Source organism: Seriola lalandi, unplaced genomic scaffold, assembly GCF_002814215.2.
Source record: "Seriola lalandi dorsalis isolate HSWRI2012SDOR001 ecotype SW California unplaced genomic scaffold, Sedor1 jcf7180002054262, whole genome shotgun sequence".
Classification (NCBI taxonomy): domain Eukaryota; kingdom Metazoa; phylum Chordata; class Actinopteri; order Carangiformes; family Carangidae; genus Seriola; species Seriola lalandi.
The window spans coordinates 663,079-688,034 of record NW_019524815.1 but is presented as its reverse complement, the minus strand read 5'-3'; the positions used below and the strand labels follow the sequence as shown (position 1 = coordinate 688,034).

At 43.7% G+C, this 24,956-nt stretch overlaps 1 protein-coding gene across 2 annotated transcripts; it reads right to left on the bottom strand.

Moving 5' to 3' along the window:
- Window positions 1-52: 52 nt before the first annotated feature.
- Window positions 53-18,861, bottom strand: LOC111654194 (PDZ domain-containing protein 4-like). Of its 2 annotated transcripts, XM_023405104.2 has the most exons (8): window positions 15,905-18,861; window positions 8,198-8,251; window positions 7,325-7,635; window positions 7,074-7,161; window positions 6,883-6,981; window positions 6,728-6,790; window positions 6,177-6,278; window positions 53-3,797 (listed from the first exon to the last, which is right to left on the bottom strand). In XM_023405104.2, exons 1-8 carry the CDS (start codon window positions 15,962-15,964, stop codon window positions 1,746-1,748), a joined length of 2,829 nt encoding a protein of 942 aa, XP_023260872.1. In that variant the 5' UTR covers window positions 15,965-18,861; the 3' UTR covers window positions 53-1,745. The 2 variants fall into 2 exon arrangements, with proteins under 2 accessions (XP_023260872.1, XP_023260874.1); XM_023405106.2 differs by lacking the exon at window positions 8,198-8,251.
- Window positions 18,862-24,956: the final 6,095 nt, after the last annotated feature.

Sequence of the window (24,956 nt, the reverse complement as noted above, 5' to 3'; positions counted from 1 at the left end):
CATTATTTCTCCAGTTGAATTGTTAAAATCTTGACATACGGTACTAAAACTCTTTTCATGATCACAGCGTTTATTTAGAAAAGCTTTCACTGTAAAATGGCAGACACTGGACATCACAATATTGAACAAACAAGTACACCATGTTTTTTTTTCTCTATGCTATGAGCAGATTCATAGAAAGACATCCACAATTACAGTATGGTAAAGGCTTTTTAGTCTGTAAGAACATGGAGAAAAACAATTGGCCTCAATATCAAAACATGCATGTAAGCCAAATGAAAAGTCAGTTTTTGTTTATAAATCAGTCACCCCATTCTTGGCCATTATTGTCATTCTAGCTACTTGCTGGATAATTGTCCAGTGGCTTGTTCTATGACTGAAGTAAAAGGCGAAAAAACCTCTGAATCAAGTTTGGGAATGACGGGAAATGTATAGAAAAATCCACATTTAATGTAGCTTCAGGCCAAATTAAATATTTTTTGTTCAGCTAAGAATAATCTTTATTTGCAGTGAAATAGCCTTGTTCACAGTCAACACCGAAATCAGTTATATTGCATACTGACCAAAACTCATTGGTCTGAAAAAACGGAAATTTCTAACTGACAAGTGAAGAAAAAGGATTTGATATTTTGTCCCTTGAAACAATATCCAATGTGTTCTGTGCTCTGTATGATACGATGTGCCTTAGTTTCAAAAAGAAAAACAGAAAGCCCCTCAGTTACTCCGTGCTTCAGTGTTTGCTCTCTTAGCTACAGTATCTCAGTGTTTTTGTAACGCTTTGAAAATTGTGCTAAACAGTCAAGTCTGCCTGAGAGGAAGGCACCGCTCAGCTCCTCATTGTCAAAAAGCCTCTGTGGTCTGACAATGATGTTGCATTTCCTATGGCAAAACAAAGGAGCATTTGTACATGAGCGCAATAAGAATGAAGGAAATGTAGTAACTACATAAACTGGCACATAATGTTGCTTTGAAAATGTCCATACTCAAAAGTCCTTTATGGACACTAAATATACAGTTTTATGGCACAGAAGTGGCTTTTTCCCATAGTGTTTTCACAGCTCCATGTTTTTTAGCCCCACTTTTAATTTTCCTCAGTTCTGTCATTCACAAAAATGTAATGGAGGCCTGCAAAGACAACTTTTCAGTTGTGCACCATTTCACTAAGGGTTTAACAGCAGGTGGTGCAATTTCTCACAGCATCTGTAAGAAGACAGATCACAAATGGTGACATAATTGCTGCACTTTTGTAACCGTACTCCCTCTCAATGTGTTATTGTTTCCAAAATGCTAATGTTGTTTACATGTGAGAGGAAAAGCGTCATGAAAATAGATGGAAAGAGTCATCCTGACTCGTTTAGATCCAATCAACCACACAAATTTTAAGAGGAATGTGCTGTATTTCAAATGTACTGTGGTATATTTCTGAAATTTATGACTTTTGTAAATCTGAGTTTGGGATTATGGAATGCATCTTCAATGTGACAAAATTGTATTGCACTGACTGTTACTGGACACAAACCCTGGCAACCTCAGTCATAAGCTTTTCTTCAATCTAAACATTTCAGGCTTGGGCACAAGGTATGCTACTTTAAATTTCCATGGGCTTTGTGTTGCTGCATCCCTGCAGACCAATATTTGTGCCAAGGTGTACTGAAGGAAACTGTTCATCTAATAGGCTCTATCAAGACATTTTGGCACTTTCTTATCTCTGCCTAACTCTCTGCCTCTCTCCCTCCCATTTTATCTCAGACTGTGGTGACAGATAGCAGAGGGTTATAGACTTTCTTCCCATCAGCAGACCTGGTCCCATGAGCCAGTAGCTCCTGTATAGTGATCCAGTTATCCAGGATTCTGCGACTGCGCTTCTTCATGCTCCTGCGGTGGCAAAGCTCCAGGATGGAGGTGGATTCTTGCTGGTGTGTCATCCCCTGCTGTCCTCCACCACCACCACCGCCACTGCTGCTGCCCTGGTCCTTCTCGCGCTCTCTCAGACAGTCGAGACGGCTCTGCATCATGAACTCCCTGCGCCGCCGCTGCTCGCGAGCCTTCAGCAGCTGCTGCTTGCGCTCTTCTTTGCTCCAGTAACGGCCCATCTTCATTTCACTCACAGCATCATCATCTGTTGTCATGCCACTGCGCTCTTCTCTGATCTTCATGGCACGCGCCTTCAGGAGGCGATCCCTCACGGGCCGTTTGGCCACGTAGCGTGAGCCGTCACTGCGGATCTTCACCTTCCACTCCATACGAGGGGAGGCAGGCAGCAGTGAGACGGGTAAGGGTAACGCACCTGGGGCCTGGGTAACATCTTTACATGTACTTCCCAAGCTCATCGGGCTGGCGTCGCCTCCAGGCTCCGTGCTGCCCTCTCTGGGAGTCTCTCTGAGACCACCAAGCTGCTCAGAGGTGGAGGGAGATCTCAGCTGCATGCAGCTCAGGTAGCGATGAGGCGGCTTTGTGTCAGTTTGACGACGGGACAGGTAAGGGCTGTTTTCTGCACTGCGTCCACCAGACCGCTCCGCTGTCCCATTGGCTTTGGGGTTACGTCTCATCCCTCCATCTGAGCCCCTCCTGGTTCCTCCATCCCGGGACAGGGACCTAACTTTAGCTCCAGGGCTGGATGTCTTTGCCTCGGCTGCTTTTCTGTGAGTGTGAGAGTAGGGTTGGTTTAAGTTTTCTTGTACCCCATCCCCTCTTTCGGCCCGGGGTCCTCTCTCTCTCTGCCTAGTGGAAGTTGGAAGCTGCATACCTGCTGAACACAGAGACTCTCCTCCCTCCAGACTCTGTGTAGAGGGTGAGGGATACTGTTCATTGACCAAAGGCGTGCTTCTGCAACTTTCACCTCCAGTGTTGTAGGCACTCGTACTGTCTTTATCTGAGCGCTCCCTCTCTGGAAGCTCATTGATATCTGACAGAGCGTGGTGACAGGACTCCTCACTGACCAAAGTACCACTAATGTCCAAGCGTCCAGCTCCAACTCCAGCTCCTGCACTTGCTCCGTTCTTGTCCTCTAGAGGCCAAGCCTTCAGACAACGCTCCCTCAGCTGCTGCATCTTCTGCGCCCTCAGTATGTTACGGCACTTGAACTCCAAGTGGCGCAATTCCTCCTCCAGAAGGGCCATCTCATGCTGCGTCAGGCTCTCATTCCTATTCACATCCAGTGGGACACCCCCTTCCTCTTGTGCTGGCCCCTGGCCTCCCAGTAGCAGCAGACCGTTACTGTTCTTCTCATAGTAACACTTGATTTCCAGGAGCTCTTTGTACCTCTCACACTCCTCCTCGGTCAGCCCAGGCATCATCATCCTCACAGGATCTGCCATGTAGGCCCTCTCCAGTCGCTCCATCTGTTCCAGCCCTCCCCCATTAACACAGTCCAGCCCATAGAGGGAGTCAGTACTGAACTGGAGGTCCTGGGAGTGCAGCAAGGGTGGAGTGTCCCCTCTACCAGACAAAAACTTGCGCATGCTGCCAGGTGTATTGGTGGCGTTTGTATTGGAGGCACTAGTGTGGTCGTCTCCCAGGAGGTCATGTTCTGATGACTCTTCATAGCGCGTGCTTTCATCTGTCCGGCCCACCCCACTGTCCAGCTCCTGGCTGTTGCTCAGTACTGTCTGGAGCAAATCAGGTGAGTCCCGGCTCATTGAGCGACCATGACAGCCTAGTGCACCTCCACTGGCGACACTGCCAGGTCCAGCACCCAGGAATGAGGCACTGTTCCTCACTCTGTGGCTGTTAGGCAGATGGACAGCGTTGTCCAGTGGCTCCAGGTCCAGCTCATCTGGATCCAGCTGGTTGTCATTCTGACAGGTAAGGGTGACATTGCAGTTCATTGTTGAAGAGACAAATAAAAGACAAAGAGATTAGAATAGAATAGTATTAGTATTTGCTATACATATAACAGTTTATGTTAACATAACAGTTTTTTTGTAGGTTTAAACTCGCATTTACGGATTTGGCCACTTGGGGGCAGGCATGGACGGACTAATGAACAGGCTAATTGGACACATTGTGCTCCTGGTCACCTGAGGAATATAATTCCAATATTCACTGTCATTTTAACTCTGCTTTGGTCTTCACCACCTCTTGAGGAAACTATCTGGCTCTTTAGCTGCTAAATGTTCCACCATGTTCAACAGCTAGTCGCTAACTTCGTCTGCCGGCCAGCTGGTGCTGTGCAGGTAAAATACAATGGGGATTTAGAGCTGGCTGCTGTGTCTGCAAACAATGCTGATGAGAGCAGTGAGGGTGAACAAAACTAGTAAAGTTGCAGGCTGGAAAACAATAAATAATGAGCTGAATGACACTAAGAAGCTGTAACGCGCCAAGGGGAACTACCAAATTAGACTAATTGATTGACTATATTGTCCACCTCAGTGGAAATTTGTCTATGGCTTCTCCCAAAGTACAGTAAAAATACATACACTCTGCATTACACAATACACCATTAAAAACATACAATATGTACAACATCCAACAGTGCAAATAAGTAGGTAGCAGCAGAGTGATTTCATAAATACCAGACAGGACAAGTGTTCCCTGATACAGTCATTTTGTATTCAATACCTTTATGGCAAAAGGAATAAAAGACTCGTATATGTTTCAGCTGGCCATTGGGATCCAGTGGCTGGCCCTTTGCTTAATCACTGTGGGTTCAACGCGTTCACATTAAACCAGGTCATTTGTTCCATTGTTAGTGTAAAACCACTGATTACAGCAGTTTCAATGTTGTCTGCAGGACATTTCTACACTGTAAGTAAAGAGCAGTATTCCTTTCTGTCACTAGATGGAGTCAGAGCAGTGTGAGATTTTAACACCATTTTATGACTGCAATAGTTTTTAGTTTTCATTGAATGAAATGTCCATGAAATAAAATAACAACTTGGATCCAACAGTGGCACATCTAAACATGATCTACCTGATGGTAAGAAGATGAGTTAGATAGTTTTTGTCCATGCAGATGGATCCAACTATTAGAGATGAATAGTGCTTGATATTTCATGAGAACTGTTGTTGTATCTAATCTATTTACTTTGCTGTTTTGATTGGCATCCACTCAGAAGATGATCAAATATCATGCAAATACTTGTGCCCATAATTAGTAAACAATTCACTCCTCCGAGCGCAGTTTATCTTGCCTAATTGGTTTGATTCAAATGTGGACTGTCTGCAGACTGCAAGATGAAGTATTGATTATCTTCATCTTCATTCTTATTCTTTAACAACCCCTTCAGCTCTCTCTCTTTCTCTCCCAAGACAACAGATCAAGCTTTAATCTCTGCTTGTGCATTTCCCTCTGATGACTCTCCGGTCTGCCCTCTCTCACTTGAATCTTAATGTGGGACCATGGCTTAGCAATATAAATCTTTCCAGCCTCTCACAGGTACTACTTGTGCTCATCTCTCCAAATACAAGGACATATTTAAACACAGGAGAGGTTATTTGTGTGTGTGTGTGTGTGTGTGTGTGTGTGTGTGTGTGTGTGTGTGTGTGTGTGTGTGTGTGTGTGCATGTGCGTGTGCGTGTCTTTGACTTGGACCATTTTAATGAGTGCCTTTTAAATCTGCCCTCTAGCTCTATACAAATGCAGCCAGCATACAGATTCTTTGTATTCACACACACGCTCTGTGTGTGTGTGTGTGTGTGTGTGTCTCCATCTGCAGCACATTTTTATAACCACATGCAATGAAAATCCATTTTGTTGGGTCAAGTTGTGTGTTTACAAGTAATTTGGCAGAGGTGTGTTATTGAGGGGCGTCTGGTGTGTGTTACAATGCCCTCATATCTGCAGGAAGAGTGACCTTGGGGGAAACAAAACGGTGCCACATTAGCACTGTGAGTACAAGCACTATTTGTCTTCATGTTATCTGTGTTCTCATCATGTTTCTGCACCTCTCTGCTTTTCTGCCTCCTTACACAAGTCAGCTTGCAGGATGGGACAAAGCAGAGAACCATGTTCTTTCTCATGTCCCCAATTTCTTTTCTGTCTGTTTTGTTCTTGTGTCTTTAAATGGTAATATGGAGTACTAGCCTGATACATCCAGAAATGTAAAACAATTCCTTTCTATATATAAAGGGAGATAAAGGGAGAAGAATGTTTTTTTGTGTGTGTTTTTTTTTAGGTCAGTATTCTGACTGAGCGTTGCAGTGCTCCCTGAAGACTGCATATCCAATTTCCTCACCTCTATCTCGGGCCGTGCAAGGAGCAGGGAGACATTAGTGCTGTCCTCTCTGGTGAGAATAGCTACCGCCTCCTCTCTGTCCTGGATGTCCACTCCATTTATCTGACAGAGAAAGAAAAGAATAAAATTGAGCTAATGTCAGATAATGTAAGACCCTTTTCCACAAACGCTAGATTCAATTAAATCACTCAGTTGAGGAAATGGTTTTTCTTTAGAATTAAACACTGCAAAAAAAAAATCTCTCTTTAGCGTAAAAGCATGGGTAATGATATTCAACCTCTTATGAAAGCATTCAGAATAAATGCTGCACTATGAGCAATTTCCTTTAATAACGCTGCATTAAAAGTGACGTGACTCCAGCTCTATTGTGGGTCATGGGTTATCTAAGAGAGTTTAATGCATTACATAACTGGACAAAAAGTTGAAAAAAAAAATGGTATAAAAAGTGGTTTGTTGGTTTAAATGTTGTCGTGAAGAGATAGACAACCCTGTAGTAGAGATAATAATGTTTTCATTATAATGCTCCAGTATACTATTGAGGAAAGCTGCACCTGTAGTATTCTGTCTCCCTTGCGGATGCGGCCATCTATTGCAGCAATACTGTTTGGGTTCACCTGTGGGGGAGAAAAGAAGGAGGATTTGTTTTCGGAGTGGGAAGAAATGGGAAGGATTTATTGAAAATCTGATTTCATAACACCGTCTTCACCTCTCCTACATATATTCCCAGGTCCTCCTCATCATCGGTTCTGTAACACACTGTCAGCCCGAGTTTATCCTGCTGACGAGACTTGTACAACTCCACCTCCTAGTGCAGTTAGAGAAAAGTTAGAGGCTGTCAGACAGAGAGCGGCGGGGCAGCTTTCTGTAACAGCGTCTGAGTAGCTAATGGGCTCTCACCTCATACTCCAGCTCATCCTGCCTGTCCACTTCATGCTGAGTGATATCGAAGTAGTCAGTGGGGTCATAGTATACAGGCTCTATAAAGCTGAGGATGAGAATATTCAGGATGTAATATTTCCAGTAATTGAGGCAGTTAAAAAACTTCAGATGTGTGAACAGAATGAAATGGACTAGAACCAAAACGGCAGATGAATTCTGGTCTGACAGTTGGACATGCTGCAGAGGCCTATTATTCTACGCCCACTCACAGTTCATTGAGTAGATATGGCTCCAGTAGCGGTGGTAGTGGAGGGGACGGCGGAGGGTCGGGCGGGGGTGGAGCTCCACAGGGATGCTGGCTGCTCTTACCCAGAGTCAACATATGCTGGAAGCTGATGTCTGTTTGGGTGCAGCTGTCTACACAGTCGGCCATGCCCATGGTCACTGGCACTAATCCTCCAGGAGCCCCTGCTAGGCCCGCCCGTCTGCGGGACCCCCGCCTCAGTATGTTGGACAGCACGGGGTCCCGTATGTCCAGGGTGGGATCCCCGGAAAGGCGGGACAGCTCCTTCCCATTCACCTGGAAAACCAAAAATTAGTCAAGATCAAACGGTGGGGTAACGGGGCGGAAGAGAAGGAGAGTAAATTGAATGAAGGGGGAAATCGGTTCAAGGAGAAAGATGCTACAAAACTACCACATCGAGTTTCACCTACATGATACAGAGAAGCTGCAAAATACCTCAGAAATAGACAGAGATTTGGAAAATGGGCAGCAACTGAGTTTCATGTAGTGAAAGGTGAACTAGAAAGATGCTGACATGAATAACGAGGAGAGGAAGATAGGAGGATCGACGGACAGGACACACATCAGCAGTTTTATCAGACAGACAAGGTTAGTTAAACACAGGGAACAGGAAAGGGGGACTACAGCTACACACCTAAAATAAAGAGGGACTGAGGTCAAGTTAGTTAAATTAAAATGAGAAAAAAGAACAGTTCAGCAGACATATATGTGTTTAAACTATCACAGGGCTGATGGTGTTTCTACAGGAACACAGAAACTAAAAAAGAAAAGGTTTATATAAAAGATTTGAGACACCACATCACATGAAGCAGCAGAGCAAAGAGCTGTATACTAAAACCTTTAATCGACCATCAGCATCGAAAGAGCACAGCATGTTGCTTATATGACCCTTCTGTGGAGAGAAGGAAAGAGGAAGAAAGCAGGGAAATGGCGGCATTAGAAAGTAATTACAACTGTGAGTGGTTGGAAAACATTAAGAGGTCGTTGGGAACCTTTTTTTTATAAAGGAAAGTACCAAGAGGAAAGAAGAAAGCACAAATTCAAGTTAATGGTCACACAAATGAAAATGAGTTTCCTTTGTACATTAGTTTTGTACGCTCATGTCCTCCTGAGCACTCATCTTTCTTTTTGTGTGAATCAGAAGTGGGTCCTCTCTGCAAATATATTTAAATGATAAAACTAATCAATATTCTGGAGAAGCTGGTTTCATTGTGCCGTCTTTACTGAGTGAAGCAGGGGGAGCGTCACTCAAAACGATTGTAATATAATTTGTTCTGGGGCCTCAAGATTTCAGTCCTTTTGATTGGCAGAAATAAAACATTTCTAGCTGAGACATATTTGATTTTTTTCCCTCAGCGTTCCCTTCAACTCTCTGTGGACACGGACAGTTCGTTTAAATAGTTCTGACAGATACAGAATAAATAGCTCTCATATATACAATATGTATCACCAATCCTTTAATGACTCTCTGCTGTTGTTGAAGTCAAAAAATCGTGTAGCTTATGAATCATTTCACATTTTTCCTCTAATCATCAGCAAGTCAATTTTTTTCTTTTTTGGATTTACTATGACAGGGACAGCGAGAGAGAGACTGGAAAGTTATGGAGGAAAGAGGGGATGGCATGCTGCAAAGGGCCTGAGTCGAATCGAGCCCACATGGTATGCGCTCTACCAGGTGAGCCACTGGGCACCCCCAAGCAAATCAAATTTTAAATTGAATACTTTGGTTGGCTTTAGCACCAGTGGGTGCATCTCATTGGCATAGATTAGTTAATGTTTTCTAAATTCAGAAGAAAAAAAAAAATGGGTTAAAATGTTCATCATGCAGACTAAATATTTTGTGCTTCCTGTTGATTATCTTTGGGGATTCTGAAAATATCTTTGTTTAACATTGCTGGATGATTATCCTTCAGGCAAACTCATTTATCTCTCTGACCTGAATGTAGGCCTGTGCTAATGTTAATAAATGAGAGGCACAAACCAGGGCTGGGTTGTTAATTAGCAAATGCCAGTATTCTAGTAAGCATTACCCCTGCTAAACATTAGCATGTTAGCATTGTCATTGGGACCGTGTTAGCGTTTAGCTCAAAGCACTGCTGTGGCTGTGCTGTTCAACATTGTATTCAGAACCATTCTTTTACATTTCTTACGCATTTTTTAAATAGTCCAGTGTTTCTGCAACGTCCACCAAGTTGCGTTTAAGACTTTTTACGACCTGATGTTGTTTATGTGCCAGTGAGAATCACAGCCAGTTACTGAGCCAGACAGCCTTTGTAGAGTCTCATTCAGTTGCTGACCTTGGCTGTCTGCGACTCTCCACATCTTCACCACCGTGCTTCGTTCTCCCACTCCCTCTCTCGTCTCTTGTCCCCTTCCAGTAATTGCATGTCAAATCAATGTTCCCCTGTGCAGCCAACCACAAAAACTTTCTTGCCACATTCAGCCCCTGTCTACCCCCCACCATCCTTTTTTTTTATTTGGTTCTCTCTCATGCTGCTGTAGCACCATCACAACTGCCCCTCTAGTCTATCTTTCCTCCTTTGTCATTGTGTTTCCATGCTCACATTCATTTCCCTCTCTGTTCTCTAACCCTCTCTCCACCCGTGCTCACTCTTGCTTTCTCTCCCTTTCTCTCTCTCTCTCTCTCTCTCTCCTGTTTTCTCCAGACTCTGGCTTTCTTTCGCTTGTGCTGCCTCAGCAGTTCTGTCTGCTCTGTCCCTTCCCTGGAGATGAAAACTCACACTCCTCTGTTTCCATCTATTTCAGCCCGTCCATCTCCTCGTGTGTGCCTGTCCCCCCTCACACTAATGTTCCTTCATCAATCCTGCTGTCTCCCTCTTAATGAGCCTCTTCACTTGGAGACAAATAAGATGCTTCCTCTCTACATGGCCTGTTGGTGATGAAGGAATTAATCCATTGTAGTTTGCATGTTAGATTAGAGAAAAATGCACCTTGACATTCCTCACTAAAGTGCATTTTTATTTCAGCGCTGTGTGCTCATGGCCAAACTCGGCAGGATCAGAGAGGGGCTTATAGGAAGCTGCTCCATGGTCGTGAGTGACAGGTATGAATACTGAAGGGGGGGGGGGCTTCTCATTCATTATCAATGAGAGGTGCTGAGATTGCTTTGAAGACGACTTCATGCAGGGTAATGGTTGTTGTGCATTAGGCAGTTCTTCGCCTCTGACTTGATGGAGAATCAATTACACTCTTACATGTGCTGTTCTCTATTATCTCTGGGTTAGTAGGTCATTACATACAGCTGCTGTTTATAAGCTGCACAAACTATGCAAATAATGATGCCATGTGCACACCCAATCCCCAGACTCCATCCTTATTCTGTATATTTGTGTTGAAAATTAGAGTTGATATTCAGAAAAAAAAAAATAGCAAAGCATCCAGATTCACAGCAGGGAGTGGGCGGTGGTGGTGTCGGTGGCTGCGGAGCTGAGGGTGGGGATGGGGGGGAAAATGTGGGTAGAGATGAAAGAGAAGCAAAAAGTTCAAAGTGTCGAGAGAGAGACACGGAAGGAGTGCACGGGGAAAGAAGAGAATGGGAGGTGAAGAGGGGGTAATGATGCAGAGAGAAATGTAGAAAACAAGCTTTCAAGGAATGTAATGCAAATGTAACTAGGGAGTGAGCCTGGCTCTGGGTTCAGCACTTGCGTGTAAACATAAACACAATGGAAGCTGATGTGGAATTTAACTGGTTGAGGCATAATTAGTTTTTATCTGAAAGCCCTTTAAAGAGCAAATTAATCTCATGTGCTGTACAACAGGCTGAGATGGAAAAAAAAAAAAAAAAAGCGGGGGAAGGAGACGACTAACTCCACAATAATAGGCTGCACATTATATGAAAAAACACACAAACATTCAGAGTGAAGTTCTCCCTTATGATAAATCTTTTCCTCCCAGTATCCCAGGGTTTTTGCTCAAGCTTACATTTTGTTCATGCAGAAGCTCCTGCGTGACCGTTACCTGCCCCCCAAACATATTGAATTCCACTTGTTCGGTAATTGATTTTTCTCATCTCCCATGCTTTGAAGGCTGGAGCAGTCGCCTCCTCAGAAAATCAATTAATCTGGAGACGGAGTTGACCTACTCCGGCTGTAACCCCTGTTGTTTGATATCAGCGATCTCATTTAAATATACAAGCCTATTATAAAGTGGGAAGATATTGCTTTAAATAGCAAAAATTCTTTGAAATGATGGTGGTGAAGCTAACAAATCTCAGTGGGAGTATGGAGAATATAAATATGGATAATTTGGCAATACATTCATTCATATGGCCAGAATTGTTGTGGTGGTGATGGAAGAACAGCGAGGAGGTCTGAGAGAGCGCATGTGAAAGATTATAAAATTAAAGTGTAGAACACTTCACTGATTCTCAGAGGGAAATGGCAACATGTCAAAGGCTATATGACCTTACAATAACACCCTCCACCCTCTTTTTTTCCATCACCCCTCTGCTATTAAATGAAAGATGAGGGTGACATCCTCTCCATCAGTAACCTTTCTGTCTCATCTCCATGTCAGTCACATGCATCAGAACTCTGCAGGTGGGAAAGATCACGTACCCAACTGACTCACACACACACACACACACACACACACACACACACACACACACACACACACACACACACCAGCCTGCGCTTCACCTGAGAAAACAGACACACCCTTGACATAAAAAGAAGCTGACATGCCAAAAGGTAATGAGCAGTCTGTCAGCTGACCTAATTAACCAGCGTTAATTGTTTCTTTTTTGCACCATTTGAAATGAAGTGAAACAGAACACAGAAACCCCCCCCATTCAGAATTTACAAGCCCTGTGTTAACATTGTTAAGTGCTTTATCACACACTGTAATGTAAGTCTAAGCAGATATAATGTCTTTTTAAGTGTATATTGATGAGCAGCTTTAACTCTTCCTGTGAAGCATCCATAATCAGATGCAGGTAAACAGATAAATAACGACTTTAAAATCTAACGCAGTTTTACAACATATGTCTTCATAAGAGAAGTTAAAACTATTGAAAATATTGCACAATAGCAAATTTAAAATGTCTTTACATCTACTTATAACTACATTGTGGTGAGCTGTTAATGTATGTATTGACTGCGTCTTGATGCTAAATACAGGGAGTTAATAGGGAAGAAAGAGCAAAGGGGGAAACAATATTTGGGAACATTATTATATCAGCAAGCAGTGACAGAATGCAAATACTGGAGAGTGGACAAAATAACAGGAACAGATGACATTATAATGCAGTCTAATGCAGTAAAATAGCCCTGCAATACATGATGAAATTTACATAGTAATGTGCAGTGCAGACAACAGGTTCTGTTACACCACATCAGGTGTTTCTTTTATTTTGTCCACCTCTGTGTGGGTGTGTGTGTGTGTTCACGTGTCTGTCATTCACACACACTCGTCCAGCTAACATCAGCTGGTCATTGTTTTATGTGGATCCTCATCTTTTTTTCTTTTTTTTTTTTTTTGCCTCTTGTGACTGTCAGCGTGTTTCTTCATGTCATTGTGAATAAAAGCACATTAGGTTTTGTTTAATGACGACGGTTGCCATGGAAACAGCCTCCTGCTTTACAGTGACAGGGGAGAGAAAAAGAAGGGAGCGGCTGAAGGGCTAAGGGGGGGGGCTTAGGTTTACTGTGTGTGTGTGTGTGTGTGTGTGTGTGTGTGTGTGTGTGTGTGTGTATGTGGAAGGGGGGGGTCAGGTATTCTGTGAAAAGCATGTAAAATGCAATAACTTGCTCAAAATGATTCGCGCACAGAGTCACAGCGTACGAGCAACAATGTGCCTTTTTAATTCAGGCCTATAGGAGGCAAAATTGATCAGAAACATGCCAATGGGTGTGTACCAACCACCAGCGTGGAGCGTATGTGAAGCAGAGGCCCGATGTATAATGCATGAGTTTTATTCCTTTGGCAAGAGAGGCAAGTGTTTTGATATAGTCAAATTTAACAGCCGGGTTTTCCTGCCTGATGTTGCTGTAAGCTGTTTAATGCTGTATTTATTGTCTAAAGGCAGACACAGTTAGTAGACTGAATCTAATTTGAAGGTTTAATTATACATGTTAGTTAAGATAAAAAGCTCAAAGCTGCAAACCTCTGAAGGGAAAATACACAGCCTGGAAAGCCACAAAATGTGACGGGAAACGTAATTATGTCCTTTTTTATGATGATTTTTTTTATGATTGGGGCACCTCCATCTTTTGCTTGGCATGATCTTTGGATTAATCAGCCATCTGCACAGCAAGAATTGTTGTGTTTGTAATCATTACATGTGATAACTGAGATTGAATCTCATGGACAAAACAACATGTTGTCTGTGATTACCTCTCGGCTGCCTTCAGTATTTTGGATCTTTTGCTTTATACATTTCTCACTTCTTTTGCGGTTTCACAGATACCAGCTCATGCTTCATATATGAGACCTCCAGGTTTTCAGCGAATATACCCTCATTACAGTGCACTAGTCAACGTGTCTCACAGCCAAGGGCTCTGGCTCTGGTTCAGTACTCCATCTGCGTTTGTTCTCTCTGTCTCATGCTTCTCTGCTCACAGGCAGCAACGTCGTTTCAGGCTTACCAGACCACAATATATGCAGACTTGCTGCTCCACCACCCCCATAGTATCTGATCCACTATTCTACACAGCTACTACGGCTTTGCGTACAACATGACACCTCCTCTGCATGCTTAAAATCATGCAACATGCATCTCCTCCCTGTCACTGTTCACTCCACTCATGGGCACACCCGTCTGGAAAGCATGTGCAGGTAGCGTCTGACGAGCTGAAAGTGCTTCTGGGATGACAGACTTCTAGGGACGCAACCTTCAGGCGTAGTTGACCTCGCATCGCCCCGATCAGTGGAATTATTTCATTTCCACTTTAAAAAGATTTTGACCTGCATGCAGTCAGTGTCATTACTGCTGACCCCTGTTAGATAAGGTCACTGATTATGGAATTACGGCCCTGCTCTGGTTTTATGATCACCTCCCAGACGGCACACACACACCGACTCGCTCCTCGTCTTCATGCTCTCAACCTCAGATATTTGGGAAGCCATTCAAGCCTTTCTATTCACCCGTGCTCAGCGAAGCGCTCAAGTCAATTACCTCTGATATCGGAGGGCAAACAGCAGAAAGAAAAAGACTGAAAGAAAGAAAAACAGTCTGACTTTCCCTCCATCTTTCATTCTCCTACTTTGATTTCCCAGCTCGACTCATTACAGTGCCTCTATTTGGGCTCGGTCTCTCTCTCCATGTTTTCCTCTCTCTCTCTCTCTCTCTCTCTCTCTTGGCATCGCCTCTGGCACCAGATGCAGCCCAGTTAACTGGCCCGGACCCCAACTCCAACATGCAACAGAGACCCAGCTGTGGCTTCTGGTGCCACAGATACTAAAAGTGTTGCATTGCATGCCCATGAGTGCTGATCATTTCTCATGCTTAGTAAGCATGGGACTTATTTCGGTCACCGCGTGTATCATCAGAGTTACCGAGCTGGAGCTTCCTTTAGGCACTGCACAGCCAGATGAGCTTACTCACATACAGTCTGTGGTCCCAGTTGGCAGGTGGTACTGAGGCTGTAACCGTGGCAACCCCTCTCTCCCATAACACTTTAGCCCAGCTATAACAACTCATCCATCCTGCTGCCTCTGTGGCTCTGCACCACTCTACTTTTCTCCATGCCAGCATATCTCTCAATCTTATGCAATGTAGCTCAGCTCTCTTCTCTCTGATCATAATCATCATAATCACCGTGAAGTATCATTATCATAAGTACCGATATTATCATCACTAAATGACTATTTCGATACAGCAATTTATAGCCCTGTAGTACTAGGTTGATTTATTTGTGTAAAATCCGCACAAACAGGAACAAATCTGGTAAAAAAAATTTGCAGAGGTCAGATGTGTCACATGATCCGGAGCTTATATCAAACCCATCAGTCGCTTTTCATGCATTCACTGGTTTGATTACCTTCATTAATTTTATTAATTGCTCTATATAATATTATGATCATATTTTAATTAACATGTTATTATATTATGTACTAATGTTTTACTTTAACTACTCATAAATTAACTGATGATGTATTTTTTTGGCCTTCCCTGTGTAAATAAAGGTTTGAATGAATTTACATTCATATCTATATAAATATAGAAATAACTGTGGTTGATTAATGCAAAATTCATTTGAGAGTAAAAACTGGTTATTAGGAATTTCATATGTGAATGATTTGGGCTAAATGAGTGTGTCAGCATGATGAGACTCTCTTAATTTGTCCTGCAGACGGAAGCATGTGCATTATCGTGAGGAGTGTTTTGAATTTGAGTCATTCAGCAGCATCACTGTAAGAAAGGAAAGTTAAGTGAGAGTGGCAAGGGATACTTTAAGGAGAGGACACAAAGAGATGCTATTGCCTGAAGACTCAAAAGACAGAAATGAAAACAACTCAGACAGAGCGACAGCGAGGGAGAGCAAGAGAGAGAAAGAGAGGAGACTGGAGACTGAGCGCTCACCTGGAACATGACCCTGTATTGTTCCTCAGGCTTTTGGACAACACACATGTTGCACCCCATTGTGATTTTTGACACGGTGGTGGGCCGTGCTGGTCCAAAGTACTGCTCCAGATGACCAGTTCTCACAGCAGGACTCTCTCTATCAGGGTCTTTGTCTGTGGCAGTGGGAGAGCCCCACCCTCATTCGCGGGGGTTGTGGTATATTACACTTCTCTTCCTTAGAGTAACACACAACACATCCCTGCCAGCGACGGATACACTGTTTAATTGGCTGTGTCACTCTTCCTCTCTTCTTCTTCTTCTTCTTCTTCTTCTTCTTCTTCTCCTTCTTCACAATTCAAGTGTTATAATCCAGAGCACATTTAAAAGTGGAGATAATTTCAGAGCTGCAAGCCCACCTGTTTGTTTCTCTCTCCATTGCAGGCAACGAATTGTGCTTGTTGAAGTTCATGTGCTGTTGTGCATCATCCAGTTTCACCTCAGTCTCATCTTTGGACTGTTGGATAACAGGAAGAACTGCCAACTGGATCTAGAGAAAAGATGTGCTGTAAGAGTCCTGCTGGCTTGTGCTTGTGTCATTAAAAAGATTAGGCAGTTGTTTCAGACAAATCAGTGTTTATCTGGTGACTTGTCAAAAAGGATTAAACAGTATACTTGCTGTGCCCGGCCTTGTTTTGTTCTCTTATGTTGAAAACTGCAGGGTAGAGCAGGTTTTTTCCCGGCAGAAGTCTCGCTGTACTCCCCAACGCTGTTCCTGAGTGTTTTACTTACACTTTCAGCGATGCCCTTTGAACAAGTTAGCTGCAAACAATGCAGCTCTCAAAGAACTTGCCTCAGTCCTCTTTTCACTCCTGCTTTCTTCACTCCCACACGAGCTTCCCACCTACTGAGCTCTGCTTTTCTACGATCGCTGAAGGATTTCTGAGTGTGTTCGCTGAGATAACTTCTCCTCCAGGAAGCCCTGTCAGGACTCTCCTCACCTGCTCTCGCCCTCCACTTCAGGATCAACGCATTGTTAAAAGTATTTCCTAATTTAACTTGCCGAGTGGGGAAGTGGGACAGGTTGGGTGGTGCAACGTGGTGCCCATTACACCATTAGGTATAGGATCTATAAGCCCTTGCTGTGCAGCTGAGATAAGCTGTGTGCCAGGGACACAAACCCAAAAAACACCTGCAAACACATCAAGACGGGCGACATCACATGCTCCTTTCAACAACAAGCCTTACTACACACACAACCTGTCAAACTTCCTGTAACTGTCAGCAGAACCGCCATCAAGTCACGTATCATACAGCCTCTCCAAATATTAAAAGGCATGTCACTTCCATAGGTTGTTATTGCAGACAGCAGCAGGAGTTCATCTGTTGTTAGATCTTAATGCAACTATTAGACTATTGATTCTCTAAGCAATGACATACTCAGCACTCCGTCTGACTACTCCAGGGTGAGACCGAATGATGGATTATAATTAAATTAGTGACCTCTTAAGCAGAGATCAGACAGGACTCTATCCTGACCTTGCAGAGAAATCAATATCAAACCAAATCATGGATCTATTGGATTTTGTGCTTGTCAGGTAATCGGGGTAAATCAAGATTGTTTATCAAAAGTAATATCAATGTTTGCTTTTTTATAGCCAATAATGTAATTTATGATGGCAAGTTTTTTATATATATAAACCTGTAAATGTGCTCTGCATATTTACTGACTCTCAACACATTCTCTTCATGTTTTAATTGTCCTATTGATATGAAACTCCCACTCGCTCTGTGATCAGCCTCAGTCTCAATATCTCAATAGAATCTCAATATAACGTCCTCTACTGTGTCACTGTCTCCCTGTCTCTGTGATTTCCCTCTGAGTCTCATCATGTTGGTTATACCTTTATCTTGAATCCTTCAGCTGATAACTGTCAGCACGGCCGTAGCTTGAGACTCTTGTCTGAAACGTCCATCGCTCTGTGTGCCTGCCAGCGAAGTGTTAGAGCTGCTAATCCTCATTCAAGGCTCCACTACACCTGTATCCTTTTCCAGAGGCAGTGTAATCCTAAACTCTGGCTTCGAACATAAACCACACACAAACACACTCATATCACATACTATCACTTTCATACACACAAACACACACACACACACACACAAGCCTATCCCTACTCATGCCACCTCAGTGAGAAGCATGATAACTTGTTAAAAGACAACCTGATAGTCGAGGCAGGTGCTAGTCAAGACACAGTGAGGGTGTCAGACATGCTCAGCAGGCAGGTGTGCTTCAACTCTCATCCTCTTTCACCATCTCCATCTCCTGTGCTTCACCATATACCTCTGTCTAATTGAGTATCAGCCTTACATGATTATTACAGCGAGAGTGTCGAGGAGGATCCCCTTCTTGCCATGCTTTTTAGGATAAAATATGGAATGAAATTACAAATAATTCAGATTCAAATGCCTCTATCCTTCTATTAAAGCACTGAGTATAAAAAGATGTCCTCATGTGGCGCAAATTCACCCCGCAAAAGTTAGTCCGTCTTTAGTCTGCAGAAGGGAGAAAAAGAAGGAAATTCAAGAATGGCAGTCTGTAAGTCCATTTTAATCCTCCTTTTGTCCTCTGGTCATTCTCCTGGAAATATCCACAAGAGGGTATTTGTGCTTAAGAAAAGAAATAAAAACCATGGTGAGTATTCCAGGTGGCTACACTGCTGAGCTGAGTGCAGCGCCTTGTCTCAGGTCAGTGATAAATCACCATCAGCAGCCTCACAAGATGAGAGAAATCACTAACGGCTGATTGGAGGATACTTCTTGGCTTCTCCCCTTGGGCGCGACGGTAAATGCACTCCCCCCACTGCAGCCAGGGGAGCACAAAAAGCGGTTGTTCCCCGGTGGTGAAGGAGCCTGGCTGATCTGTACACTGCACTACTACTAAGCTTAGTTCCTCTGGATTTTACACTGTATAATCTCTCTCTCTTTCTCCCTCTCTCTGTCTCACACCCCCCTACCTTTTTCTCTCCATTTCCAGGGCTGGGCTTCTGCTCTCTTTTCTAGTACCCCATAATTTTTACCCACAGCTCATTTGCTACCCTCTCCCTCCTCCTTGCTCTCCTCTCCCCTGCCTCTTTCTGCTTGTCTGCAGGCAAGAGAGCAAGCACTGGAAAGCCTATGCATAGTGTTTGAGCAGGACAGGGCGAGATAACCAGCAAAGCGACATAAAAGTGAATGGAATATTAAGGCATGCATGCACTGCAATATCTACATTTATGGCATTCAAGCAATTCTGCATCACCTTGAGTTGTTATGAGATGGTATTAGAAAGAAAGGGATGATTGCACTTTTTCATACCAGTAAAAATGCCCAAAGCAGGTAGAGAGCACATGACTGGCTGTGCATTTAGATGAGATTCTGCACTGCCACAAAGAAGGAGGGAAAAGAAAGAGAGGGGGGAGAAAGAGGAGAAACAAGTGAATAACAGGTGTGACAGGATGAATTGAAAGATATGGAAGAGGGCCAAGAGAAAAATGCAAATGATTGTGTGGGAGAGCAGCAGAGAGGCAGTGTTGGGGTGGAACAACAGTTTTCTGCAGTAATCAAAATGACCTGCTGAGGCGGAGGCATATGGAGACATACCGTTTTAAGTACGGGCCCAGCCTGGGTGCGAGTAAAATTCCTCTCTCGTATTCTCCCTGTGCAACTTATACGCTCACACTCAGAACACCGCTCACTTTGTAATTTGAATTTTCAAAAAAAAAAAAAAAGGCTTAACCGGCACATTTACTGCAGTGCCACTGCCAAGTACCTCAGGGCCGGAGGAGTGCGCTGGTCCACGGGGCAGAAAGGATTAGAGGTGTCAACATCAACAAGATAGGAAAATTTTTGCTTACGCTACGCAACCACTCTCAAGGTTGACCTTTCTGTGGGGATACCTGTCAGTTTCCTATTTCTCCGTCTTCATGTGTTTCAACTCTCTCTCAGAGAGAGTTACTTATCAGCTGCCATGAAATAAAGAGCAACTTCTGTAAACATGCAGCGCTGTGTCACTTATTTTGTGTGTTTATCTGCTGCTTTCCCTCACACACACACCTGTGCTCGTGCAAAAACACACACACACACACACACACACACACACACACACACACACACACTAACACATATACACACACACACACAAACACACATTTTCAGCCTCCCCTCTTGCAATATTTGCTGTAAGCCAGTTTGAAACAGGATTTCATGGTGACTGTGTCCGGTTCAACAGGCTTACACATATTTTAGCCCGTCTCAGAATGCTGCAGAGCCACTAATACCTAATGCACCCCACATACTTAACACGTACTCACACAAACACAGACCGAAATCTTCTTGTCATGTTATCTGTTGCATCACTCAGCCCTAATCTGTCTGCTTTAGGTCTTCATCTCAACACAAAAGGTCAGTGTCATGTGGAAAATATCAACTGCCCGTTCCACGAAACAGAAAACTAGAGGTCATCACATTCAAGCAGACAGGTCCTCGTCATACAGCTCATGTCATGAACTCTTACCAGCTTAAATACTGGCTCTTGTCATTTCACATCATCCACTACTGATTCTTGCACTTTTTTTCTCTCCCACCTGGACAAAGGGCAAGTAGCCTGGAGTATGTTGCCCTCATATCTCTCCACTGAACTCTACCTTTGGTCTGACTGTTGGAGGTTACTATACCTCCACTGATCTCACATAATAGCAAAAGCTGAAATACTTTTTACATCTTAGTGTTCCTATAATATTCCACAAGACAACGTGCCATGTTCCGCATCACCAAAAATGCATGACAGGGAGGAATTGCACGTTTTTGTCTCGCATAAATGTCAATGGAAAATATTATACATATACCAGTAAAAGAAAAACAAGGAGGCAAGAGCAGCATTTGACAGAGACTCAGCATAGAGCAGTTTTTCAAGGGGAATAAAAAGGGAGAGGGAGAAGTAAAGGAGCTGAAGAGAGGGATGAAGAGGGCAGGAAATACGTAAAAAGAAAAGAAAAGAGAAGAACAGCCTCTCCCTTTCCAGTGTGGCCTTCCTTTTTCTTCAGAGAGCAAGAGCAATGGCGTACGAGCAGAATTTTAACAGTGTTCTCATTATTTATTTACTGCTCTGAGAAGACTGCCAGTATATAATACATTGCTGCAAGAACCATATTTTGTGTTTTGTCCTTCTGCATGCACACAAGTGGGTGTGTGTGTGTCTGTGTGGGTGTGTGCATGCATGTGTGTATGGGCTCGTGACATGAGTGCCATATCATACTAAGGGCGATGACTGACAGGTAATAGAGAACGACCCCTCGCAGCAGCTTCATTCACATTCTGGAGAAGTCACTGTGTGTTAAAGCCATTTCACAGAGGGAACTATGAGGGCCAGCTGCCTCAAAGCGGCACTGAGATGGCATAAGATGGGACTTCGATATACTGTGGAGAGGCGGATAAATTGAAGAATGAAAGAAAGGGAAAACCAGCACTTTGACTGAGAGGAGAGGAACTCCTCGAAGGAGCAAATCTTAACTGTGTGTAATCGTATTTGAGCGGAGGAAACTTTGGTCAGCAGAAACACAGACTTGTTAATTAACTGGCTGAGGAGAATAGGCTCAAGACAGAAATCAACACTGATATATATCAAGGGAGTTCATGAAGGCAGACAGTATGATGCTAACTGATCTATTCTTGCGAAACAAACAATTATCCCCTTTGTGTTCTTAATTTGGTGGTTGTGGCTCACATTGTGCTGTACTCTTTGCAGATCTGTCCAAAGCTTTTGATACTGCTGATCACAACATTTTGTTATATAAACTGCCTTCCATGGATTTTTATTATTCTGCCTACAGCTGATTCAAAACTCATCTTTCTGTTTAAACTGTTGTTGCCATTGGTTTCAAATCAAAACACCAAAAGATTGATAAAGTTGTCCCAAAAGGATTAATACTAGGCCCCCTGCCATTTATTCTATACATAAATAATACCAGTTTTCCAAATGCGACTTACATTTTTATGCTGACAACAGCGTCTTGTCTACCATGTGATGTACCTCAAAGCAAGCCTTCTTTCTAGCAGTTCTACTAAGACTGAAAAGATAAGCTTTTGATGTTTCCACTCAAACCCATGCCCTTATTCTTAAGGAGAGATGAAGCTTGTTTTTCCCTTCAAAACAAAAACACATTATACAGTCCACTATACTATTTCATTATACCGATATCATGCATGCTTGTGTTGTTGTCACTACTCTTAAACCATTTACCCCAGTGCTATTGCATGTCATATATTACAGCTATACTGATATAGCTTTCTGTTAGAAAGCAGTAACCATTCAGTTAAGACTTTGACTTAATGCATCTTGTTCAAATAGAGGTCCAGCCAAAAAATGGAAATGTTGAACACCATGTACATAACAATGACAAGCGGACACACTTGAGTGTTGCTGAGCAGTATTGAGAATTGAGTTATCTGTCTATCACAAGACACTGACTGGCATGTGGGACATGTTAGTCCTCTCACACAAATTAATGGCTTTTCATGGTCGTCAGGCAGATGGGGCAGGGATGGGAGGGGTGTTATTCCCGGATGTCAACCCAACGCTGTTCTCAGATCCTCACTCATCACGACTCTATAACCTCTATTCCCAATTCTCACTGTGTTCTGCTATCATGTCATACCATGCTTAGCACAGAACAGTGATGGGGCAGAGGGGAGTAAAGGGGAGGTAAGGGGTAAATGAAGGGAGTGGGAGCCAGGGGATTGGCTTTGAACGGCACTATCTCACCTGTAAAGCAGAAAGATTCCAGTGCATATCATCTAATATAATCAGCTGCTGGGCCACCTTCTCCTTCATATGGATCCTGCTGAAAACTGCTTGTGGCATCTTTACAATAAAAGTGTGTAAATGCGATGAGCAAAGAGAAAAAATGAGAGAAAAATACGAGGGTGAAGAGAGCATGAGAGAAAGTTGGGTGGAGGAGAAGATTCAGCAGGTGGAGTAGCAAAGGGATTTGAGTGAGGAAAACACAAAAGGAGTGCATTGGGCGTTGATTCGAATTTTCCAAAGGGAAAGGTGATTACCACGGTACCGAAGGAGAGGAGGAAGGCTTAGTGAGAGTGGCCTAATTAATTTGAGTGCTAACACAGAGACCACAATTTGGAGTCTTCATCTCCCGGCGCTTGAATGACTTGCTCGCTGCAGCCCCTGTCTCAGCCTGTAGACACGCAGTATTACACATCAATTCCCATTTAACAGCATGGGCAGAAACCTGGTGTCGCATTAGCACAACAGGAAGGTGGATGGCGCTGCTACAGCAGCCATGTAGAATATTGAATTAACGAAGGTTCAGTGAGAGCTAAATGAATTACCTAAATTAATATATTATCTCAGACTGAAACATTTTTAAACCCTCTGGCTGTGTGACGACTTCAGCTGTGAGATTCCATGTTATTCCCAGGCAGTTTTCCAATCATGAGGCTTTATCTTCAGTGACTCCTCCAATCAATAAAGACCGTATCATTCATCCAGAAATGTATTTAATAATCAATATCAGCATCTTTCACCCACTTGCCCACAGGGACACACATGCACACCTTGATGCATTATGAAGAGAAAAAGGACAAAATCCCATTAATTCCCCTCCATCTCTCTTTCTCCCCCCTTAGTGATCTCACCTAATGTGATCCCCAATGACTGTCCGCCGTCTAAATGCCTGCTTTTATGGCCAGAAGCTTTGATATTATTCTGTTCTAGCTCAGAGCTCTGGCTGACAGCTGAGCTATCGTTTTTTCCAACATAAAAACCAATTAAAATTCCCTTCAAATTACTCTTTAGATGCAAACGCTGCAATACAAGGTTGAAATATGAATCGTGTTTTTGTTTGAACAAGACTAAGCCTGGCTCAGATGCTTGGAGATGTTTACAAATCATGCCTCCCTGCCCTTCAGTATGAGCATATCATAAACAAAACTTATCCCACCCAGGTGTTTTAAGACATCTGCAAGCTGTGACTCTCCTCCTCCCACATACTCCTACTGTTTTGCCCCGGGCTCAGCCAAATCAATATATCATTAGCCAGTCTCTCCACTCACCCCCTGCTCTCCATCCAGAACACCTTACCTCCCTCCCACTCCACTCCTACTTCTGTCCTCCCCTCACATTTCACACTATTTCATGCTGCTTTCCTCCTTTTACCTCGCCTCTCATCTTCATCCCTTTGGCCTCCACCTCCCCACTCTCTCTCCAGCTCTGCTTCTGTCCTTTGTGTATTTTTTTCTGAGCCGACCACTGATGTGGAGGACAAGTGTGAAAGAGGGGTAAAAATGAGAGAGGGAGGTGGGGGTTAAAGGTGTAAGGGAGGAATCTGAGCCGTATCAGGTAGAGCTGGAAATGGTGGGCAAGGGCACGCGTTGCAGAAATATGAAGGGGGGGGCAGAGCAAAGCAGGGAGGACATAGGGAGCTTGAGGGGGAGGGGAGCCTTGCTGGCTGGCTGGCTGGCTGGCTGGCTGGCTGGCTGGCTGGCTGGCTGGCTGGCTGGGGGAAATGAATGTGTAATTGCGCTGTAGTGGCTCAACCCTTCACCAGACAACTGAGTGATGGCAGGAGCGACAGCCACAACACTCCCCAGTGGAGGTGGTTGCGCCTGCGGGTTGCTGTGCTGTTAGGTAAACAGAGAGGGTTGTCAGTATCAGCATACAGGCGCCAACTCCACCAGGTAGCGACGCGCCCAAACCCTTACTGCAAGTGAAGTGTCGGACATGGCAAATGAAGAGCAAGCGTGGCTCAGGAACACCAGAAGCCAGAATGAATACTGATCATCTTCACTGATGAAAAAAAAAAGTGTACAGAAAAGGGGTTTTAAAAATTACTGTATATTTTAGCTATAATTATTGGCTCACATCTCCTTCTCTGTGTCTCCTCTCTCTCCTCTCCACTGCCTTTTTTCAAAACAGGCCACCCATTCACTCACAGCCAACCCCGCCCTTCTTACATTTTTTTTATATTCTATCCTCAATCTCCTCTTCACCACCACCCCATCACCACCCACCCCCCCCACC

Excerpts from the sequence above, each read along its gene's own strand:
- LOC111654194 (XM_023405104.2), bottom strand. The coding sequence starts at position 15,964 with ATGGGGTGCAACATGTGTGTTGTCCAAAAGCCTGAGGAACAATACAGG. Across the intron at positions 7,636-8,197 it reads ATGCTGATGGTCGATTAAAG|GTGAATGGGAAGGAGCTGTC; the intron begins GTTTTAGTATAC and ends TTGGTTTTCCAG. Across the intron at positions 7,162-7,324 it reads CCATATCTACTCAATGAACT|CTTTATAGAGCCTGTATACT; the intron begins GTGAGTGGGCGT and ends TCTCATCCTCAG.